Raw genomic sequence first — 22,261 nt, 5'->3', positions numbered from 1 at the left:
AGCATCATTTTTAATCAACAGTTTACACTTCCCGTCAGGGCCTGATGCCCTAGAATTCCTGCACCAAGTGATCAATTTGAAGATTTCTCCCATATTCTTCCGGTAAATCCAGGTGCCATGAGTAAACACAACATCATTCTGAGCAAGCTAAAATACCCCCAAAGTGCTAATAATATGGTCAATCCATGCCAACTCCTTAACCCCATCGATATCCCTATGTTTGGGGCAGTTACCGTTAATCTGCTAAAACATGCGAGAATCGTTATTAAGAGTAGTTTAGACTAAGTCTCTCCACTGTTTACATTCCACTTTATATTAATGTATTTTCAGCCACTTAGTGTAATTACTCTTAATGGCTTTACATCCGAATACATACTGGAGTGGATCAAGGGCATATCTTGCCAGGGCACGCAACTCCCTATAAACGTTACTTTCCCCCCACCCCCTTTAATTTCGTGATTATACAAGCGTCAATGTTGTTTACTGGGCTCACTGGCGACTCTATTTGTGCACACAAGTCTATGCTGAAAACTTTTCCTGATCAAATCAAGGCAACTATCATATTTGGAAATGAAAGAACCACATATCGACAGATTAGGCAAAGGTTCAAAGGATCCATCCGATGGATTAAGCTCACTAAACGCTGTTACTTCAGATGCAACTTAGACTTCCGTTGGATTCCAAATAAGCCTATTTAACGCAGGATTGACGGTTGTATACTAGTTGACCTTTTCACAATTGACCTCGGGAGAATTGACCTAATTTAGAAGGTCAATTAGGACAAATGCGTGGGGGGGAAACCCCCCGGACTCCCCGCCCAATCCAAAAACCCCTGCAACCTCCCACCCAATGCCCTTATATTATTATAATCCAAAACCAACCCAATACATATATAAAATAACTAAAATAATATAAAGGTCAATTGTGCAGCAGGTCAATTAGGACCACTATAATTAGGTCAATTGTGCAAAAGGTCAATTATAAAAGGTCAATTTGGGAAATACTGGATTGACTAGGAGATTCCCTATGGAAGGTGTGCCAAAAGACACGCCGTCCAAATCAAGACTGAGGACACTTGGTGAATGATCATTCTCCAGTGAGTTTGAAACACACTGGCCTATAACCAAAGATTGAGCATTAGTCGCAAAGACAAACAATGATACTAGCACGGTTCATGGAGGTCCTTGTGAATTGCGGAGGATGATCAGAATGCCGGGCCCCATTGACTATGGAAAGGCCAGCAGCGTAGAGTGGCCCAAACCATTCCTTTTGGGCAGGCAGAGTCGAAGCGTTAGTCATGTGCTAATACAGAATGGGCGATTCCCAGGTCAAGCCCACAAACGTTAATGTCTCTGGGAATCGTAGACTTAAAATCACCACACCAAAATGGGATCATTGCGGGACAGGAACCTTAGGACTACTTCCATATTTTGTAAACAACAGCGTAGGATTCCAAATATGGCGGGACATAGATGTTAATCACTGTGACCGCCGCCCCCCCCACCTCCAAATCATTGCTAGACAGTAACCTACCAATGATAAGATGTGGGGAATCACTAGGGATTTCAGTCATATGCAAAGGTTTCTTTACGCCTAATATCAAACCGCCCTTGGGTCTGCCCACCATCCCTTTAACTGCATGCTTGTTGATATTATTCCACCCATCTAGAGCTAGGGGTTCTATCAATCATGTCTCCTGAAGTGCTAGAATACTAAAGATATCAATATAGTCCAGGAGACCATCATGCTCAAACAGGTGTCTGTGACCTCTTGTATTCCAGTAGATAAGCAGAAATGGAAGCCTAGGAACTCTGTTGCTTGCACCTTTTGTGTTAACCATTCCCAGTGGGACTCATCCCTAATTGATTGTACAGTGTTTCTTGGGCCACGTAATTCAAATCGCCTCTCCAAACAACCTGCAGCAGGTGCCTGATGCTTACAAACAGGGATCTCGTTATCGGACCGACTGTCACCTTCATTCCCAGAGCCACCAAAACTCTCTACTCTGTCTGTCAAATCAAGGGATACTACATTCCTGGGCCTATTTGAGAAAGAGACGCCATTACGAGGCTCTGTGGTTTTGACAGCAGTACCTTCTTAGCCAATTCTCAGAAACTGCTGGCTCTGTTGAATCACAATCGGGTTTTCCACATGAAAAAACACCAGGAAGTCACGCACTCCTCATTCTCACATATATAAACTATCTTGACATCACTACTTCGAACAAATCGTGAATGCATGATTGATTGGAAAAGCTCCATAAGTTTGGAGCAATTCAAATAATCATGTTTGCCTGAACAGAAGAGACTTCTTACTTTGAAACACTTTCACTTTGTGCACGTTTACCATCCAAAATCATCATTCGTTGGTTATCATTAGTTATACATCTATCCTTCTGAAGCCCTACATTTAATATACATCCATCAGTCTGGATCTCGACCTCAAAAGGACACTTTCTCAGGAAAGGATGACTTAATCAAAGGTTGAGGAGGGCTGGGGTCTGGAATTGTAAATATACCTTAAGATGGTTCCAAATGTCATCAGTTCTCATAGTCAAGTGGAGTAGCACGTTTTCTTTTTTTTTTTTTAAACTTTTCTTTATTGGCAAGAAGTAGCAGCAAGCAGCTGGTACAGTACAAGTTACAACAACGACACACATTTCATATTTGAAGCGTGAATGATAAAGCACAAGTTCTACAGAAGGTCACATGCAATCCTAATAGAGGTTGAGTACAATAGAGGCATTTATCATATAGTGTGATCCGCCCCTTGATCAGGAGAAGGAGGGGATGACAGAAGCTCCAGGTCCACCTTGCGGTTCAGATAACTACAAAACTCTGTCCATATATTTTTAGGGCGAGCATTACTAGGCAACATGTTAATGTAGTCTTCTTCACAGGATTGTGTCCAGGTGAGGGCCTTCAGCCACATTTCTAGGGAAGGGGGAGATCTGCACTTCCAGCATTGCAGAATGCATTTCTTGGCCACAATCGCCGCCACATTCAGAAACTTAGATTCCCGTTTTGCCTCAGCCCCCTCAAAGAGCCCAAACAGAAGAGACAGAGGTTCAGGATCTACACAGAACCCTACTATTTCGGAGAGGGTCGCAAGCACCGCATTCCAGAACGGGGCCAATGCCCCACAAGACCCGAACATGTGTGCGTGGTCCGCTTCGTTAGATCTACATCTTTGACAGGGGTGGGATTGATCCCGGGCAAATTTCCCAAACGCGTAGGGAGTGTAGTACAGGCGATTGAGTAGCTTGTATTGAAAACATCTAACTCTGGAATTAAGAGAAACCTTGCGAGCATGCATGCACATTTTGGTCCACATATCATACGTGATGTCTAACCCCAGATCCCGGCTCCAGGCATCCCGAACCGTGTGGGGGGGGGGGGGGGGGTCAACAGCACGCGCCATCAACATTTTATACAAGGAGGATACAATGCCCCTACCACCAGTGGAATTGGCAATGTAGCAGACCTCGGGGGACTCAGGGGGTTCGTCCGGATACGAAGGCCACATGTCTTGGACTGCCGCCCTAAGTCGGAAGTATTGCAGCAGCTCCAGTGAGGACCTGGAGTGCCCTGGCTTCCACGTATCTGGGGTGATGAATTTCCCATAGGGGAACAGGTCGGAGAAAGATCTGTATCCCAGGTCCCACCAGTGACGCATGAGGAGCTTATCCTGTGTAGGGGTGAGGCCAGGGAAAGACCAGAAGGGAAGCCATTTGTAATACGGGGGGGAGCCGGAACCAGGCATCAAAATCTGCCGCCACGCCCTTGTAGTGGAGGCCACTGGGTCAGCAGGGGCCTGCGATCGATACGAGTGAAAAAGGATCAAGGACATGACATGCACCTCCTCGGTCGCCAGGATTTCAAGCTTAAAATGCGGGGGGGGGGGGGTTCCTGGTGATGGTACCAGTATGTAGCATGCTGCGCCTGAGCGGCTATCCAATACTGGGTGAGATCAGGTGCACTGAGGCCACCTGTAACGCTCACCTGATTCCCACGGAGGCGCTGATCCCGGCTGGGCTGCTATCGTTTCTTCAATTGAGAAGCGTAGAGCTTGGACGACTCTCAGGACTGGGCTTCCTCTTATCGAATGTCTGACTTGCAGGGTAAGTTTTCTGCAGGTGGAAGAAAAAGGGTTAATCACCGTTTGATGGGATTCCTTCTCCCACCAATCGCCAGTTTCTCCCACAGCCTAGCTTTCTACTTGTCTCGGCGAGCTCTCGCCTTAGGCGTATAAATGCTGAGCTCTCCATCCTGCGTCTGGTGCAGGGGTGCGTGGATTCCAGTTACGTCACTGGATGAGTTCAGTGTTGAGGCTCAAGTCTTTTGCGGCCTTAGTTGTGGCACTGGTGCTGGGATGCCGAAGAGCGATGCCGCCGTTACTGCACGAGCGGATGCCTGTAAGTATACTGCAGTCTTTAGGCTTTAAAAGATGGGCACCTCAATAATGTCCCTTTTCCTTTGTTTCAGGCCTCGGGATGCTGTGGACGTAGTTTTCCGTTGCCGCTGCACGTGCCGATGCACGTAAGTATAATGATCATTGGCCACTTTTAATGGCACCTCTAATAATGTCGTTTTTCTAGTTTTCAGGTGCCGGGATGCTGCGGTTGATGCGGCCGCTTCTGCTCGTGCAAAAACTGCTAAGTTAAGATGAATGCGACTGCCTTCACCCGAACCCCTTTTTAATTATGTCCTTTGCCTTTCAGGAGCAGAGAAGGTGCCGAAGAGAAGGCCGTGGTTAGCTCCGTTGCAATCACGGATGGATCAGGTAAGCGGGCGCGGCTGCGAGCGAGTTACACTTTTCTAACCTTATGTTTATTCTTTGCAGGTTTTGCCGGTGACTGGATTCCGGGATCTGGTAAGTATTGTTCTGTGTCTTTCTTCATCTACAGGTTGCTGCGCGGAAGCTGAAGATGACTCTGGACCTGGAATGCAGGAGCCGACTCGGTGAGCGTCCTGCTGCTGCTGCAGAATAACGCGAAGCACGTGTTTTCCATCGGGCGTGGTTTAAATAGCAGAGAAGTGCTTCCAGTGTGTGTTCTTCCACCGCTTCCACCCAGGTAAGAAAAGAGTTCCTGAATGGAGGGAATAGTTCCTCCCAGCCCTGATGGCTGGGGACTTCAACCAGACTGGATTGTTCTGGGTAAATATGCAGCATGGTCTGCCTCAGGTAAGTCTACCCAAGCATTATTACACCGTTTATCAATATGAACCCGGTGCCTATGGCGCCGGGACTGAAACCCTTCATGAGCCTGGCGCCAAAGGCGCCAGGACACGGTCCAAAGGGCCCCTGTAGGGGTCTGCTGGGTCCGGAGTAGTGGAAGACGGGTCTGCTTCCGAGGGCGCTGGGCCAGTCTTGGCCCCTCGGGAGTAGCGCCCATGACACCACCCCTCTCGTAAGGTAGGGTCATATGCTGCCACTTTCTGCGCACGGCCCCCGAATGCAAAAGAAAACGGGCGCACCCCGCGTGCAAGTCCGCAAAGTACTGTTTCCCGGGCCAAAGTGGAACGTTAGCAAATATGTACACAGGTTTTGGAACGATTATCATTTTTATGAGGGACAGTCTACCTGATAGTGAAAGGGGGAGGTTTCGCCATCTTTCCATCCTGGTATTAGCATATTGCGCAGCAGCCCCATAGTTATCAGACAATAAGGAGGATTTTGAGAGGGACACCTGGACCCCTAAGTATTTGATGCCCTCAGGTGCCCATTTGAGAGGGAATTCGCATGCAGGTTGGGAGGTTGCAGGAGTAAGGGGAAAGATTTCTGATTTAGAGTAATTTATGGTGAAGCCCGAGAATGTGCCAATTTTGATAATTTCACGCATGATCGGGTCAAGGTGGAATGAGGGGTCTCTAATATATAGAAGCACATCATCAGCGTACAGTGATATAATTTTGGGAGTATCCCGCAGACGAATCCCTTTGCGCACGTGGTTGTTTCGTACACTATCAGCCATCGGCTCGATGGCCATCGCGAATAACAAGGGAGAAAACGGGCACCCCTGTGAGTCCCCCTGTGGAGGGAGAAGGGAGCCGATGGGTGAGAGTTAACCAGGACTCTGGCCACGGGGTTGGTATATAGCAGTTTAATGCAGGACATCATGTATGGGCCTATCCCCCATCCTCTCCAGCACCGCCCACAGATATTGCCACGAGACCATGTCGAACGCTTTTTGGGCGTCCAGCGTCACGGCCACAGCGTTGACTTGAGGGTCAATTCTAGAGATGACGTTAAATAGTCGCCGAATGTTTAAGGCAGTGGAACGGGCACGGACAAAACCGCTCTGGTCTGGGTAAATCAGATATTTCATGATGGGGAGGAATCTATTTGCTATGATTTTGGCGAAGATTTTGGTATCGGTGTTGATGAGGGATAGAGGTCTATAAGAGCCACACTCATCCAGAGGTTTACCCGGTTTGGGGAGCACAGTAATGACAGCCTCACGCAGGGACCGGGGGAGGGTAGTAATACGCATCGACTCCTCCCAAACCTCGTGAAGGCGTTGAGCAAGGAGAGCAACATGTTCCTGATAGAACTCGGTGGTCAGGCCGTCTGGACCGGGGGCTTTACCCTCAGGGAGGGCCGAAATGACAGCGGTGATCTCGTCAAGGGTGAAGGGAGCATCTAATTGTTCTTTGGTGGCTAGAGATATAAGGGACATTGGGATGCGGGCTAGGAGGTCGTCAAGATCCTGCGGGCTGTGCTCTGGTTGCTGGGCATAAAGGGTAGCATAGAAATCTGCGAAGGTCCCAAGAATGGGCCGGTCAGACCAATGTCGCACTCCGTCATTGTCAATGATACTATCAATCCGAGCTCTACCTCCCTCGGCCCGGGCAAGGCGGGCGGGGGTACGGCCTGGCCTCTCTCCTTCACCATACTTTCGGGCCGCAATGGGCCGGGCAAGGTATCTTATCTCGCTGTGGGTGAAGGACTCTAACGTGTCCAGTTCAGTTCTAATCTGTGCCAGTTTGGGCAGAGAGGGGGTGGTCGCATACTCAGGCTCTAGCTCCCCAAGTCTGGTCTCAGAAAGGCGCACAGAGTCTCTAATGTCTTTCAGGACCCCAGCCTCCCTGGAGATACACATGCCCCTGATGAAAACCTTAAAGGCCTCCCATCTCACCCCATCCGTTGTGTCGTGGCGTTTGTTATCAAAAAACGAGGTGATATCTGCAAGGATGTCAGCCTTGAAGACAATATCGTGCAGTGTGTCTGACTTAAACCGCCAGTTAGAGTGCTGGTGGAGGGCCGGATGCAAGGCAATGTCCAACGTGATCGGGGAGTGATCGGATAAAGTGCGCGGCAGAATCTGTGTGGTAAGTGTTTTGCCCATGAGCCCCGCGGAGAGAAGGAAAAGATCAATTCTGGAATGACGGTCGTGGACGGAGGAATAAAATGTAAACTCTTTCGACTTTGGGTGGAGTACTCTCCAGGCATCTACCAGACCGGCAGTGAGCATGTGTGCATGAAGGCGGCGAGCGGCTTCGGACAGTGTTCTAGGTGCAACACCGGATCTGCCCAAGTCGGAGTCCAGGATGAGATTCATGTCCCCCACCCCCCAGATGATGGGAACCCCAACATAGCCTAGGAGGATGTCAAGGATGTGGTCGAAAAAAATCGGGTGCATCAATGCATGGGGCATATGTGTTGACCAGGAGGCATTCTGTATTAGCAAGGAAACAGTGGAGGATCACATATCTACCCTGGACATCTATATGGCTGGTGCGAAGGGAGAACTCCAAGGACTTGTGCGTAGCACGTTTTCTAAGACTCTGAACATTAAAGTGGAATCGCCATCGATTACACCATCTTGAAGAGAGAAATGAGGGAATCGGATGTTGTGCTCTCAAACAATGGACACTTAGTCTCCCTGGGTCTGCCCAAACCTGGGCTTGGATGCTTTTTGAGCTCACTGTGCATACATGAGGAATGAACTACAACAGGGGCCTCAACAACATTAATCATTACAGAAGCAATGATATGGCTAGATTCAAGGGGTGGGGGGGGCAACAAGCCAAACCCTCTGGGTCTCTGTCATCAAAGCAACTTTACTTCTGCCAGGGCTCAGATTTCCAGTATGCCCCTTATCCGAGACTTGTGTGGTTTCCATAGCTTCCTCCCTTAATATGTGTACAACTGTCTCAATCATCTTTGAGACCAAACAGGGAACAGAAGCTGATGACCCTTCCATGAAATGTGAACATGAGTCGTGAGAGTCAGAGTTGGTATCACTCAGAATTGGCCTGGATGCAGCAAAAGAATGTGATTTTTGGAGGCGACTTGGTTGTGCACACATTTGCTCCAAATCCAAAATGTTTTGCAAGGATAGATCAAGTTCAGCTTCTTGGAGGCGATAGTGCCAGAGGAGGCAATAGTGGAAGTGGAGCTAGGAATGTCGCGTTTTACTAAACTATATCAACTATGTCCATTATTTCGACATTTTCCGTAATTTCAAACTCATCCCCAACAGAGTCCACAGCCACATCAACCACATTGACATCAGTATCCACCTCAGCAACGCCAGAGACCAGTAGAGCATCTTCCGCCTCCACTACCTCAGCGTTGGGCCCCATCACCCTGTGCACCCCCACTCCTATGTCGTTATTCGAAATGTGTGTGGGGGGGGGGGGGGGAAGTGTATTGCCATAGAACGAAAATTCGGACAGACCAACTCAGCACGTTTAGCGACTTGGACTGCAATGGGATCTGTTGCCCATCGCTTTGGCTTTTTCTTGCCAGATGCAGCTAATTCCAATAGTTTTTCCAGTAGTGAATGAAAAGTGTGTACAAATGTTCTATTGCAGAGTATGAAATCTTACCAGCTGCGTGTTGTTTCAGCCACAAGAAAAATCCCAGCAGACCTGGTCCTCTTCAATGCCCCTTTTCCTCAATCCACGGAAACACGAAAACACACTGCAGCACACTGCTGCGCTCTGCCGATAGTGAAGCAAATGTAGAGGAAGCCGGTATTACCCAAATTGTTGGAACACAATTGTTCGAATGAACAATTGACCTAATTTCAAGGGTTCGAATTAACCTTTTCACAATTGACCGAATATATATAAAGGGGTTTTAGTGGGGGGGTTTTGCGTTGGGTGGGTGCTTGCGGGGGGTTCCCCCCCCCACACATATGTAACAATTGACCTTCACAATTCGGTCAATTGTGAAAAGGTCAATTGTCATTCGAGCAATTGTGGCTCGAACAATTCGTATACAACCGAGGAAGGCACCTCCCTTTTCTGTGAGCACTGAAGAAAGACTCCACTTAGCTTGCTCCGTTCACTCTACTGACATGAAAAACACTAATGCATTTTAGAAAATCTTGGAATTAGACGTTATAAAACAAGACTTTGAATGAGTTAGATGTAAATGTTCTAAAAACAGCACAACTGTTACTCTTGTAAGCATAATCACACAATTGCATCAGATTGCAAGTTTCTTAGAAAACAAAGCACTTCGTGCCAAGACGACTTAAAGCGCTAGAAAAGCGTACACTACATTCTTAATGTTTAGCAGCAATTATTAGCTAAGCATATTGCAATCTCAGTTAACATGATTATAAAACAAAATGGCAATAGAAGATGCTTCAGCACAATTTAAGAAACTAAGCATTATGTGCACACAGTATGGGAGAAGGCTGCAATGCTGCATATAACCTTTTAGCTTCGCGCTGAACAAGTGACTTCCTCATTCCTGCCTGACTGCAAGTCATTTGTAAGAATAGCTTTTTAGTGGTAAATGCATCAGCTTAGACCAGGCACTTTGAGGGCTACACATATAGCTCCCCCCACCCCCCCTCCCACCGAACAGGAACAAGACCTCTTCAAGCACAAGTGCATTTGAAGAAGCAGAAGATGGTGAAACTCACTCTTCATCTGAAAATTAGAACATGGCATTTCTGGAAATAATTGCCAATCTCCATGTGGCCAAATAACCAAATGTTGATGTCACAGTGGACACCAATTTGTAAAAGCAACACAGTAGATGATTTACAGCAGATAACACGAGGGTGCAGCCCACAGGCGACTCAGGCAGAGGGAAGAGGCTATCCAAGAGAGATCATTTCACGAGGTTATGATAGGCTGGGTGGCTTCTGGCTACATGACCTGCTCAAATCAAGTCATAATAAACATACATGCTCAATCACACTTCACAGTAACCACTTTGTGTTTATGAGTGAGGAAGTCCATGTTAAATGTATGCAGCATCTGTTCTTTAGCCATCCATTGAATGTTTTCTTTCCATTATCATTTTTTGTGAGGGGTTCATGATATAGTGTTTTTGTAAAGTCTCTCCTTCCACCCACATTCCTTCAATTACTTGCAAAGTACACTCCGTCTCAAGAGACGAACAGAGCAGATCTTCGTGTCTAATGCCAGCCCAGTGGAGGGTATAGTTGTGCTTTTGCGGCCATCTGTAACGCACTGTTGTTGTGATGGTCAGCTATTTTCCACAATAAGGTTGCTGCTCCTTCTAGGACAACTTTGTAATAAGATTACAATGTTTGCTCTTTTAGAAACATATACACCTCTCTCAAAATGTATGCAGCAGTTCAGATTAAATCATTTTACATGTGGCGTTGATGGAGGAAAAAAATAAAAAAATCAGACTGGCTTCATTATTTCACAATATATGTGACATGTTCCTCTTAAATTTGAAATGGCAACACAGCCAACTGGTTACACATGACCTCAGAGAAAACTCAGGTTTACTATTTCCAGCTTTTGTATTTTTCATCCATTTGCAAAAGCGTGCTGCTTCCCAAAATACTGACGTTTACGTTTAAAAAAAAAAAAAACAGCACAGTGCAGTTGTCTGGCAGCTACATGCATTTTAGAAGTGAAGGCCCCTTGAGACTGAGGTGCACTGGCTTATATGACCTGTTGCATTTATTATAGTGTGACAGGGTCATGTGTATGAACCTGTCAAGTAGGTGGGGACCAAGGACCCCTCTCAGCATGGGGTCGGCGAACAACCAGGGCAAAGCCAGAGCCTGATCTAGCCCTGAGATGGTGTGGGTGAGTGAAGGAGGACACCCGTGTGCAGGGGCGTTGCTAGGGGGGGGCTAAGGGGGCTATAGCCCCTGATCTTTTGGTTGTAGCCCCGGATAGAATCTCAGGAGCTACAGCCAAAAGACTAGCTAGCCCCCAGTCCCAACAGTTCTGACATCAGCTTAGCCCCGGGTCTTTTCCAGACCTAGCAACTCCCCTGCCTGTGTGACCGGCTCTGTGGTATGCCTGGGGTCGTGTACTAACTAACATTGGTGTCCTTTTCTCTGGTCAGATGCATATGAGTCAATGTCCTGGACAGAATCCTTTCGTTTCCTCCAGCTGGTTCTCAGGAGACTACATCAGACTCCTAAGACACCAGCGGAGGATAATAGTTCTGGGACTCAGTGCCATTTGGAGAATAATGGGCCCAATGGACAGGGCCGGACCTGGAACACAGTGGTGGAAATGGAAAAAATGTGGTGGGGATCCCACAAAGGCTGGGGGTAGGGGCGGTGTCCGAAGAGGCAGAGTATAGAGGGGGCGGAGCTGCCAGTTGACCTTCAATGAAAGGAAATGTCCAAAAAAATAGTTGTAAACGGCGCAATTTCTCTCATGCTGCTTCGTTTCCAAACTATACAGCAATTCCACTTTAAATCACTTCCATGGCACTGGTGCATCCAAAATATGATATTACCACTTGAAACCGCTTTGGGGTCCCTTCATCTGATGAGGTGTGAAGGCAAGCAGAAATTCACACGATTTGTTGATAAGGCTCATTATTATAAATGGCAGACTGAAAAAATACTATGTTTTGTGACCTTTGGGGGGCATTTCAGCAGCATTTCAGAATGTTTGCGGCACATTTAAAAATTACACCTTTTCTCGTTTTTGTTGCGAGCGCAAAATCTCTGTAAGCGCTGCGGTCTGCTTAACAGTGCATTACCCTATGGCCCAGCCCTTTGCCATACATGATTGCCCTTTAGGCGTCCTCATGTAGAAAAGGCCCTGAAGGTAATGAAAGGCTGGGAATACCCATGCACTGTTGGGAACAAGTACAAGAGAAGGCATCCAAGTCGGTCCTGCTGGTCTGAGCAAGGGTGCGAGGCCGGCAAGATGAGGTCCACGGTGAGGTCAAAACAAGTATCCGCACAGGAAACAAATGAGATCATGTCAGATGTGTACATTCACTGCATGGCAGATAGGGTGCACATGAACAGGACCAGCCATCCTTAAGAAGGCCTTTGGCCTGCTGTGTATACGTAGGGGGCGGAGCCAGAAGAGCACTCATGGCGGCACTGGCCTGCTCCGCCTCCTCTACTACATGCAGTTGCGGGCATTTTAGCACATTTTTGTTTTTTAAAGTGATCCAGCGCTAATGGGATGGGTTTGGGGTGGCTGACTCTGGCCAGACCCCGAGATCTGGCTACACATCTGGTGCCAGATCTCAGATCCAGCAAGACATCTGGATCCGGATCTCAGATCCGGCGCGAGCCGGCCCAATCACGAGCACTGCTGGAACAGGAACAAAATAGTCGCCTTATACAGAAATGGACTAGCCTTTCCCCATTCAGGAGCTGAATGGGAAACTAAACCAGCCAGACTACCGAAAGGGGGAATCTGGGGAGCTGCAGGAGAGAGGAACTAGATAGACTTCCCAAGAATAAGGGAGACCTAGGAACACTCATCAACCCATGTTGGCACACTGTCGAACTGAGTAAAGGAAAGAGAAAGAACAAACGACCACTGTGACCACATACCGAAGATGGAGGCTGAAAAGGGGGTGGGGCAACAGGTCTTTAAGAACACTTCCAGGCCAAATCCCAGCCCCAAGGGGAATAGGACACATTGGCCCAGGTAATCGGCTGGCTCGGGTAACCAATGGAAGCTTCAGGCAGGAAGGGAAGGTCTATTAAAAGCAAGCCGAGTGAGTTGACAGGGGGTGAGACCAAGAGACCTAAGAATGGTGTAGCAGGCGGAGGAGGACAAGATAAACAGTAACAGACAGAGAGTAACAACAATTGGGCACACCCTTGATGCTATGTTAAGCTCCCATGATCTGATACATCTAGCCCCCCGTTTACCACTCATCTGGTCCGACCACTTTCATCCCGTTCTCCATCCTCTCCCCTGCCCCTCCCCCTTACCCCCACCCGCCTTCCCCCTTCATCGCAAATGATGGAACAAAGTAAAGATCGTTGCTGACCTAGTCATAGCCCTTCTTCTTAGACCCCCTACAACACCCCCCTAACAAATCCTTGACCATCGACTCCTTTGACTCATGGCTTAATGATTCCCCAATTCCTCTCACCCCATCGCGCCCCTTTACTCACGTATTGGACCACTCCCCAAATAGTTTACTCCCAAACTGAGGAATGCCAAAAAATGAAATAAATCTCTTGAATGCAAATGGCGAGCAGAAAAAAACAGTCTTGGCAGATCCACTTTCGCCTTGCACCGTCGAAACTACAAAGCGGAAATCTGGAAAGCCAAAAAAACCCTACACAACTGTGGAAACCGCAGCAAAGAACTCCACAGAATCATATCTGAATTCGTCAAACCCACTTGCACTTCTTCCCAATCTGCCCCACCACAATCGCTCTGCGACTCTCTCTCCCTCCACTTCTACACCACCGCTCTTGACAGGACGACTTCCCTTAACAAACTGTGCCTCCTCTCCCCCCTCCAACTACCGACAAATCCAACAAACTCCCCCCGCCCCAACCCCCATCGTACCTTTGACTCCTTCAGACCAATCTCCAGAGAAGACTTTCTTGACCTTCTGTCTGCTAGCAAACCATCTGGCTCCCCCCTAGACCCCTGCCCCGCCCGAGTCCTCAAAGAAATATTCTCGGCCACCTGCGCAGGAGAACATGCAAGAACCATCCTAAATGACTCCCTCAGCTCTGGAACCTTCCCCGATGCCTTGAAAATTGCACATGTCAAGCATCTTCTTAAAAAACCATCCCTTGACTCCAAAAACTACAGACCCATCTGGAACACCAGATTCCTTGCAAAACACATCGACCGAACAGCATACTCCCAACTAAACGCCTTTGGTGAATCCAACAACCTCCTCGACCCCGCACAATCAGGCTTCGGACCACGCCATGGAACCAAAACCACTCTGGCCTCAATCTGGGACGATTTTAAGATCATTGCAGACACTGCAGGATGCGCTGCTCTCATTCTTCTCGACCTGTCTGAAGCCTTCGACGCGATCAACCACTCAATCCTCCTTGACCATCTCCACTCCCTTGGATTCCGTGCAACCGCTCCCAAATGGATCGTCTCCTTCCTCAACAACAGGAAACAAATAACCCTCCTCTCCCCTTTTGTTTCAGCTGCTCGCCCAGTTAATACGGGTGTACCGCAAGGCGCATGTCTATATACTCTCCTACTCAACCTCTATATGTCAACCCTTCCTGGAATCATCCACCTGCACAATATCTTGTGCTACAACTATGCTGATGACGCCCAAATAATCTTTGAAATTCACAACTCAGACTCCAACCCGACCTTGCAGCCTGCCTCCTAGATATCGAACATTGGATGACTCTAAACCACCTCCTCTTAAACCCCACTAAAACTGAAATCATGGTGTGCAGCGACACTGAGCTTCTTCCTCATCCACTTCCTTTGCCCCCTTCCATGGGCCAACCCCCTCTGTCACAGTAAAAAAAACCTTGGGTGCACGATGGACTCTGGCCTAACCCTCTCCCGACAGGTCAACAACATCTCTAAATGTTAATACCATCTCAAAATTCTCAGGCGCATTTTTCTCTAACTCTGCTTCCTGAACAGACTTGCTGCTGTTATGTCTATTGCAATGTCGAGACTGGACTATGCCAACTCCCTATACCTAGGAGTCCCTGCATACCACCTTAATAAACTCCAAAGAGCGCAAAACGCTGTTGCTAAACTGCTTCTCCTCCTCGGTCCAAGAGACCACACCTCTCCAGCTCTCAGAACCCTCCACTGGATCCCAGTCGGACGAAGTGCCCCTTTCAAGACACTGTGCATCACTCATCGTGCAGTGCACAAGACCGGCCCACTATACCTGCAAAATAAGTTAAAACCTTACCTCCCACCCTAAGATCTAACACTGTCCTCCTTTTAGTGATCCCAACCACTCCATCTCCATCAGGATTGGAGGATTCTCTTTCTCAGCACTGGCCCAACTCTGTGGAACTCGCTTCCACCACACCTCCGACACACCCAAGACTATGTGACATTCCGCAAATTACTAAAAACATGTCTCTTTCCAGAACGCCAACAACAACCTTAAAGATGCATCTGAACTTCCACCAACCCAATGACTAAATACACAATGAGACTCCCAACTTTGTCTTAAATGAATACGCCCACTGATTTGGCTATAAACAACCGTATCCCTTAACACTGAACAATGATGGAATGTATGTATATGGAATTGATGGAGTGAATGGAATAGACGGAGTGGATAGAATGGATTGGAAAGAATGGATGAACGCATGTAGAATGAATGGATGAAATGGATGGCATGAATGCATGTGGAATTAATGGAACATATGCATATGGAATTGATAGGTGGAAGGAATGGATGGATGGAATTGGGTAGAATGGATGGACGCATGTGGAATGAATGGCATGATTAATGTGGAATGAATGGAATGTATGTATATGAAATTGATGGATGGAATGGATTTAAGTGCCAAAAAGTGATGGAAGTGGTCTTGGGCGCTTTAATTTAATTGCTGGATGGAACGTATATATATATATGGAATTGATGGATGGGATGGATGGATGGATGGATGGATGAAATAGATGGAATGCAAGTGACCGAAGTAGCGCTTTAATGATGAACCATCATATCATACCACATCAATACGCCTACTCTCTACTATACACCATCACACAACTAGAACACAGCTATACCCCTGATAAACTCGGCCTAGCTGTTCACATACGAACGCTACCCCATGAACTCCTCATTACCCTAATAAAACGCAGCGATCCCATGAAATTCAGGCCTAGTTGCTCACATAAGCGGCCTTCAGGCCTAACGCAGCCAAACCTAGTATGGAAGTCCACCCACCAGAATGCACACATATCTCCAACATATCTGCCAAACCCAGTCTGGATAGGACGCAGCTACCATCCGTCAATTACACCAGCTGCACCCACGCACCCTATGACACTATCTCTCTACTGACCAGAACTGCGGCTCCCGAGGGCATTCTACCTACCAGCGCTTTGAGATCATACCAATGATATATAGAGTGCTATATAAATGCCAGGTAACATAACATAACAGCGGCATGTAAAGGAAAAATGAAATCAACAAACCTCCAAAAACCATAATCGCTAGAGCGAAGCGACAGTATTGCAGGAGGCTGGGTCAGATTCTACTGCTGGTAATTTAACACATGGCCAAGCAAGTGAGCAAAGGAAAGTTTTCTAAAATATATCAGACCATCGCCTTCACAGTAAAAAAATAAATAAATAAAAAGAGACTAGCAAATCACAAGAGCAAGAACGCAGCACCCTCACCCATTCAGTTTCCGACTTACATTGCATTTCCCACAAACAAATATCATCCTGCTCCTTCAGCAAAAACAATCATTGTTTTTAAGAACGAGCATAACAAATTAAAAAAAAAGGTTGGCACAAAGTCAACGATTTCTATAACGCAAACAGGAGCTCGGGCAATAACAATTAAAACTACAGCCAAGCCTGAAACTCCGAATCCCTTGCGTGTGCTAATGCCCATAGGAGGTGGGCAGCGCGAGCTGGTTCTCTCCGGCCGCAGAGGTTACGGCCTTGTCAGATCTTCCATAGGAAATTGGCAAACTTCTGATCCAGTCCAAAGTTACACATTCACTCGCCTTTCTTTGCAGGCTCGTATCCGCTGTACTTATTGTTGAACTTATGATCTCCTCATAGGTGGAACACAACTTGCAAGCATGCAGCACTCAAAGTTTTTTTAACCGATTCAACTTACTGATAATTGCAAACAATCACACCACAGAGATGTTATCAGGTAACCAAATAAAGCAATACTTTGAGGCGCCAATGAGCCCTAAGGATAATATTTCACCTTGATACTAAGCGTGGCCAACCTCAACTGGGATATGCGAAAAGGACCACCAACCGTGCAAACCCCAAGTAAATGAGAGCCCACTACAGCTGGCAGCGTGCCAATGTGGCCCTTTCATTGGGATCCATCTACAGCTGGCAGCGTGCCAATGTGGCCCTTTCATTGGGATCCATCTGCAGCTGGCAGCGTGCTAATGCGGCCCTTTCATTGGGATCCATCTGCAGCAGGCTACCAGATTACACTGCGATCAAGGAGGAGGCCTCCAGTCGTCCCCTATGCATCCCCATCTATATCCCCCTCCAACAATCAGCAGCAGCCGCTACTGTTGCCCATCTACCATCCAACACTGTGCACCCCAACCAGGTCTCCATCCACCCTAGGCCACTGGGATGACTCAGCAGCCTGCCCTAAAGTACCCTTTTCCCCCTCCACAACAGGAGTCGCTGAGCAGCAGTGTCCGATTATATCCTCAAGAGGAGGGTGCGGACATCATGAACAAGTCGACTGTGTATATGAACCTGCGGTTCCTGGACACCGGTGCACGACTACTGCTGCGCCCCACTGTTTTTGCATCTCAAGACTGTAGGTCTTTACTGCTGTATCACACTACTCATATACATATATAGATCAATGACCACAATACCAGCACTTCTCTGCCTCCCCCTCCCAGTATACTCAAGCGCTGCAGATCTGTGCCCCCTCTGACTATATATTCCAAGGGCTGTACGTGCGCCTGCATAGATTTATTGGCTTAAGCTCATGGTTTCCATGCCTTCATGGTACCCAGGCCTGCAATGTTGAGTTCCAGTTCTAAAGACTCTCCACGGGATGCAGGTTTGTGCTGCAGTGTCAAACTTTTCTTCAGAATCCGTAGGCTGCAGGTCTGTGCTACTCTGTTAATTTATACCTCCATGTTGCCTGCTTGTGCTGTACGCCGCAGCTCTGGACGAACCACAGCCAGCGGTTTTCTGCTACTGGATCCCATTTTTCCTACTATCTCCTGCAGAATAGCCAGCGTTCTGTTCCAATCTCAGATATGTTAATAACCAGCACTGTATAGCAAAGCCCAAAACAGGGTACACAGAGGCAGTCTTCGCCGGTGAAGACAGAGGGGGAGACATGAACGCTAGACTTCGGTGGACCGACATGGAGAGGAGGAAACAGACCTGCAGGAGGGGATGGTTACAAGGAGAACAAGGCACAGCACCACCATCCAAAAGGTCTATGGGAAAAAGAAGGTAGATTCACGGAGAAAAAAAAAAAACACTCCACTGCGCAGATTATGGTCAATGAGACAATAGCTCGCTGCAGGAATTAAATAGTCAAAGAGGAGACTGCATGTGGTCTCACGCAGATGATTTACAATGGTTTCCGGAATATCCAGAGGTGGCAGCTGCACATTAGCATTTGAAAATGCATAGAGTGTAAAATGGCCATGCTCCTAGCTGCCGTTATTGGTCCATAGAACTTCAACGGACAAACGTCTCACATAGCGAAAGCAGGATGCAAGGAAGAACACAAGTACTGCAAAATACAAGTCACTCAAGCCAGTCCTCGATAAAAAAGGCACTCTTTTTTGTAGACTTACCCCTTCATCAGCAGCTAATCTGCTACTGCTCACATGTTTCTAATCGCTGTTGGGCTACCGCCTCCTACAGCATCTACTCAATCCACTTCCCCCATGTTCTTGAATTCCGTACCTTGTCTTCCACTTGTCTCAATCCTCCTCTGGCTGACAGTTAACTATTCTAATATCTGCTGACTGAAAGACTCATGATTGCCATCTTTTGCTGTTAGCCCTTCATTCTGTGTCCATCAGCAGGTTACCTGCTTCCAAATAAACTGGTCCCAAATAGATCCCTGAAATAGTAGCAGATACTAGTATACATCTAAGTTCCACCCCAGTACTGCTAGCCACCAGCAGGCCCGTGGAGAACGTATTCATTTCCGTCACTTGGAGGTCGCTCGATAACAAGGTGTCCTCACCAAGCGTCCTCTCCAAATGAAACTGAACTCGCCAGAGTAAAAGCTTTACTCTGTACCTTGTTCCACTACTGAATAACCCTCAGGAACACAGTACTGCTGTGCAAAGTTGGGCTAGTACACAAATACGGCCTGCACACCAATAGAGCGACCCACAATTGCTATTCATTCCAAAGCGCTTGGGTAGTATCCCGGCCCCATTTGTTCAAAACATTTTTGACAAACATTCTATTTAAAGAATATCTGATCAGTATCACTGGTCAAAACTACCAGCTGCACAGTGCACTAAATGAAACTGACTAGCCCGCAAAGCAGATCGCACGAGCCTGTTGGGCCACCCTTTAAGGCAATGCTCCATTACACTGTGGCCCAATCAGCGTCTGCTGCTCCTCATCTTCAGGAGACAAGTGCTACATCAGCTTGCACTCACTGTATCGAGCAGGCTAAGTGGTCGCAGTCTGTCTGTCCCATCACTTCCAGCCGTTTGGTTTCCATTCTAGATGTTCGTTGCAGACCAACCCATCCCTAGTAGGGTTTCTAACAATTCACCCCCCCCCCCCCCCCCCCCATGTCTTTTTAGCACCGGTAGCTGCTTATCTTCAGCTGTGGACTTTAGAAATTGTGTGTGGCCATGTTCCAGGGTTCACATCCCAGGGAGGCTGTCATATGGCTATTCTCGCTACCCATGGTGTAGGTCAGGGGTCTGCAACGTGCAGCTCTCCAGATGATTTGAACTACAACGTCGGAGTCATCCCCCCGCTGGCTGGAACGGATGGGAGTTGTAGGGAACTAAAGGTTGCGGATCCCTGCTGTCGGTTAACCGGAGGTTGCCTGTAGCTATGCATTTCAGCTCGTTGCATTAACGTCCAACAGGTAAACTCCTGTCCGACACCCTGACCCCAGTGTCCCTCTCTATTCAACAGCACTGTTGGTGCTACCTGCATTCTATCTACAGGTCAGAGAACATCACATTTCCAATAGGATCAATGCGATTCCATCGAGATTCTTTTCTCAAACGATTATATCGATAGTTGTTTTCTTTTTTTAATGACATTTCTCCACCACTACAGATCCCTACAACCTTTATTATTACCCCAACTCACCCCCACATACATTTCTGGTGCAATTCGTTGAAAAGAATTCAATGAAATCGTGGTTGTGCAAATCTTCTGCATATACCGGCTGAGAGTGTTGCACGTGATTGTTTTTACCCACGACTTTTTTTTCCACCCAAAATGTTTCTTTTTTAATGTTGACAGTTTTTAAATTCAGAACAGCGGCAACATTAGCCCCCCCCCCTCCCCTCCCCCGCTCTCCTTCATTGACCATCCCCACCCCTAAAACACATTATTCCCTTTTCCGAACGTACTAGTCTAACTGTACCTTTAAAAAAAAATAAAAAAACTATAGGTAAATTCCTTGGCAATGGAATTTTCTGCGCTTAAAAAATGTATGCGGTGAATATTCTCCAACTAAATCACTGGGAACAGGCTGCCAGCTGTGGGCCATCCTTCTGTCCCATTGACAATTCGAACCCAAAAAGTCGCCTGCTCCCCACGGATGGTGTTCTATAATGTGCACCTAACATATGTTAGCAGCCGTGTCCATGTCCCCGGTACCACCTTCCAACAGGATGCCCGTTTCTCCTCTCTGCTCTGGTTATCAGTGTTCAGCAGGCTGTGCTCTGGGTGCTTCCTGACCCGAGATAAGCATCAGAAGCAGGCAGTCTACCCCGGCTAGCTATTTACACAGATTGCCTCTAGTAGAAGACCTGATGTTATTCTTAACAACCTTTCCTACTTTCGCGAGCAGAACGCCTTCTAACTGCACCCCATCACAACGGATAGGCTGATTGACATCTCCAGGACTCCCAAGGTCAAGGGGCATGCGATCTTCAGCAGGGTGCCTGTCCCCACCTTCCTGCCCCTTGCAACTATTTCCCTTTGCAAGCTCACGGGTACCCAGCAAAGAGCGCACACCTACCTGCCTGCCTGCCTGCCTACCTACCTACCCGGATCTAGTAGCATGTCTGCTGCTAGGGATGGGGTCCTAGCTTGCGTCCCCCGGCAGGCTGCCCATGCGTCCAGCTACTCGACTCGCCTCTTGCAGCCTACCTGTTCCACTTTCATCACAACCTTCTCATGCCGCCAGCAGATGCCATCCCTGGTCAAAGCTTTGCAGGGAACGTATTCACAGCAGTATTGCCCACCGCAACCCTTCATCAGCAGTCTGCTTCTTTGATTTACTAGGGCAGTGCCTTCCCGTCCATTCATGATGCGGTGCCCGCATACACTTACCTCTCATCGTCCATCGCAGGCAGGCTGACGTGCCAAGTGTGGCCTCTTCATGTACCCCGGGAAGGGACCCGGCAGCTTCCCCCAAAAGCTGACACGGGTTCGCTAAAGCAGCACAGCAGCGTCACGCCTTCTTGTGCGTTTTTCCACAGACTTCCCTCCAGCCCTCCACACAACACCACCAAGCTGGAAACACCTCCTTGCGTCCCACACACAGTCCAAGACACCTAGCGCGACAGCTGCGGGGGTACAACTGCACGGCAGCCCAGTCGTTTAGCATACACACTCTCTGCATGGCTCTCCGGAATGCTGTCGCCACCCCGGCCAAACCATTCAAAAAGCAAACACAGGGTGTGACGGGCTGAACCATCGCACACGTTCAATGCACACTTCTAGAAACACTGCCCCCTCGATTTAGGAGAACGTGCAAGTACTACAGTGGAGTTTAGTTTCAACGAAAGTTAGAACAAAAAAATGTTGTGGTACACATCCGAGTTATGAACATAAAGTGAAGTTTGCTACAAAGGTAACTTTTTTGGTCAGAAATATTGGCTTGGTCACAATTGACCATATGCATGTTTCTGTTCTTTTAGCGTAAGTCTGACACAGCCCATTAGAACTAGATATTCCTGGTAGTACGCATTCTAGGTATGTGGTATCGGCTTAACTTCGGCAATCACCACGCAGTTTTTTGCCGCTTGCCGGTGTTGTATACAAAAGACAACTGCGGTCTCCTGCGTCCCTTTCTGCTTTCTTCATCGTATGTGCCGGATTTTTCTATAGGGCCATAATCTGCCGCCATCTCCTGGTCTTCTAATGACATTACTTTCGTTTCTATGTCGAGTGTGTATTATCAGTTGCATATACACTCCCTGATTACTCTTCAACTGTCAAACACATCT

The 22,261-nt window shown here is 47.7% G+C and overlaps 1 protein-coding gene across 2 annotated transcripts in view; it reads right to left on the bottom strand.

Moving 5' to 3' along the window:
* The window catches only part of KLHL3 (kelch like family member 3), a 1,295,653-nt gene extending 1,273,985 nt beyond the window's left edge, over nucleotides 1-21,668 (bottom strand). The window contains exon 1 of one of the 2 annotated variants that reach the window (XM_069652631.1): nucleotides 21,363-21,668. In XM_069652631.1, the coding sequence (XP_069508732.1) occupies nucleotides 21,363-21,376 (14 nt within the window). In that variant the 5' untranslated portion in view covers nucleotides 21,377-21,668. Of the gene's footprint in view, nucleotides 1-8,834; nucleotides 8,923-21,362 lie in introns of those variants that run through there. The other variant, XM_069652632.1, reaches the window with a different exon arrangement.
* Nucleotides 21,669-22,261: the final 593 nt, after the last annotated feature.

The sequence above is a fragment of the Ambystoma mexicanum genome, chromosome 3p (genome assembly GCF_040938575.1).
Source record: "Ambystoma mexicanum isolate Mex_15411 chromosome 3p, UKY_AmexF1_1, whole genome shotgun sequence".
Taxonomy (NCBI): domain Eukaryota; kingdom Metazoa; phylum Chordata; class Amphibia; order Caudata; family Ambystomatidae; genus Ambystoma; species Ambystoma mexicanum.
Note: the sequence above shows the minus strand (reverse complement) of the source record. Positions and strands in the feature narration are given on the sequence as shown.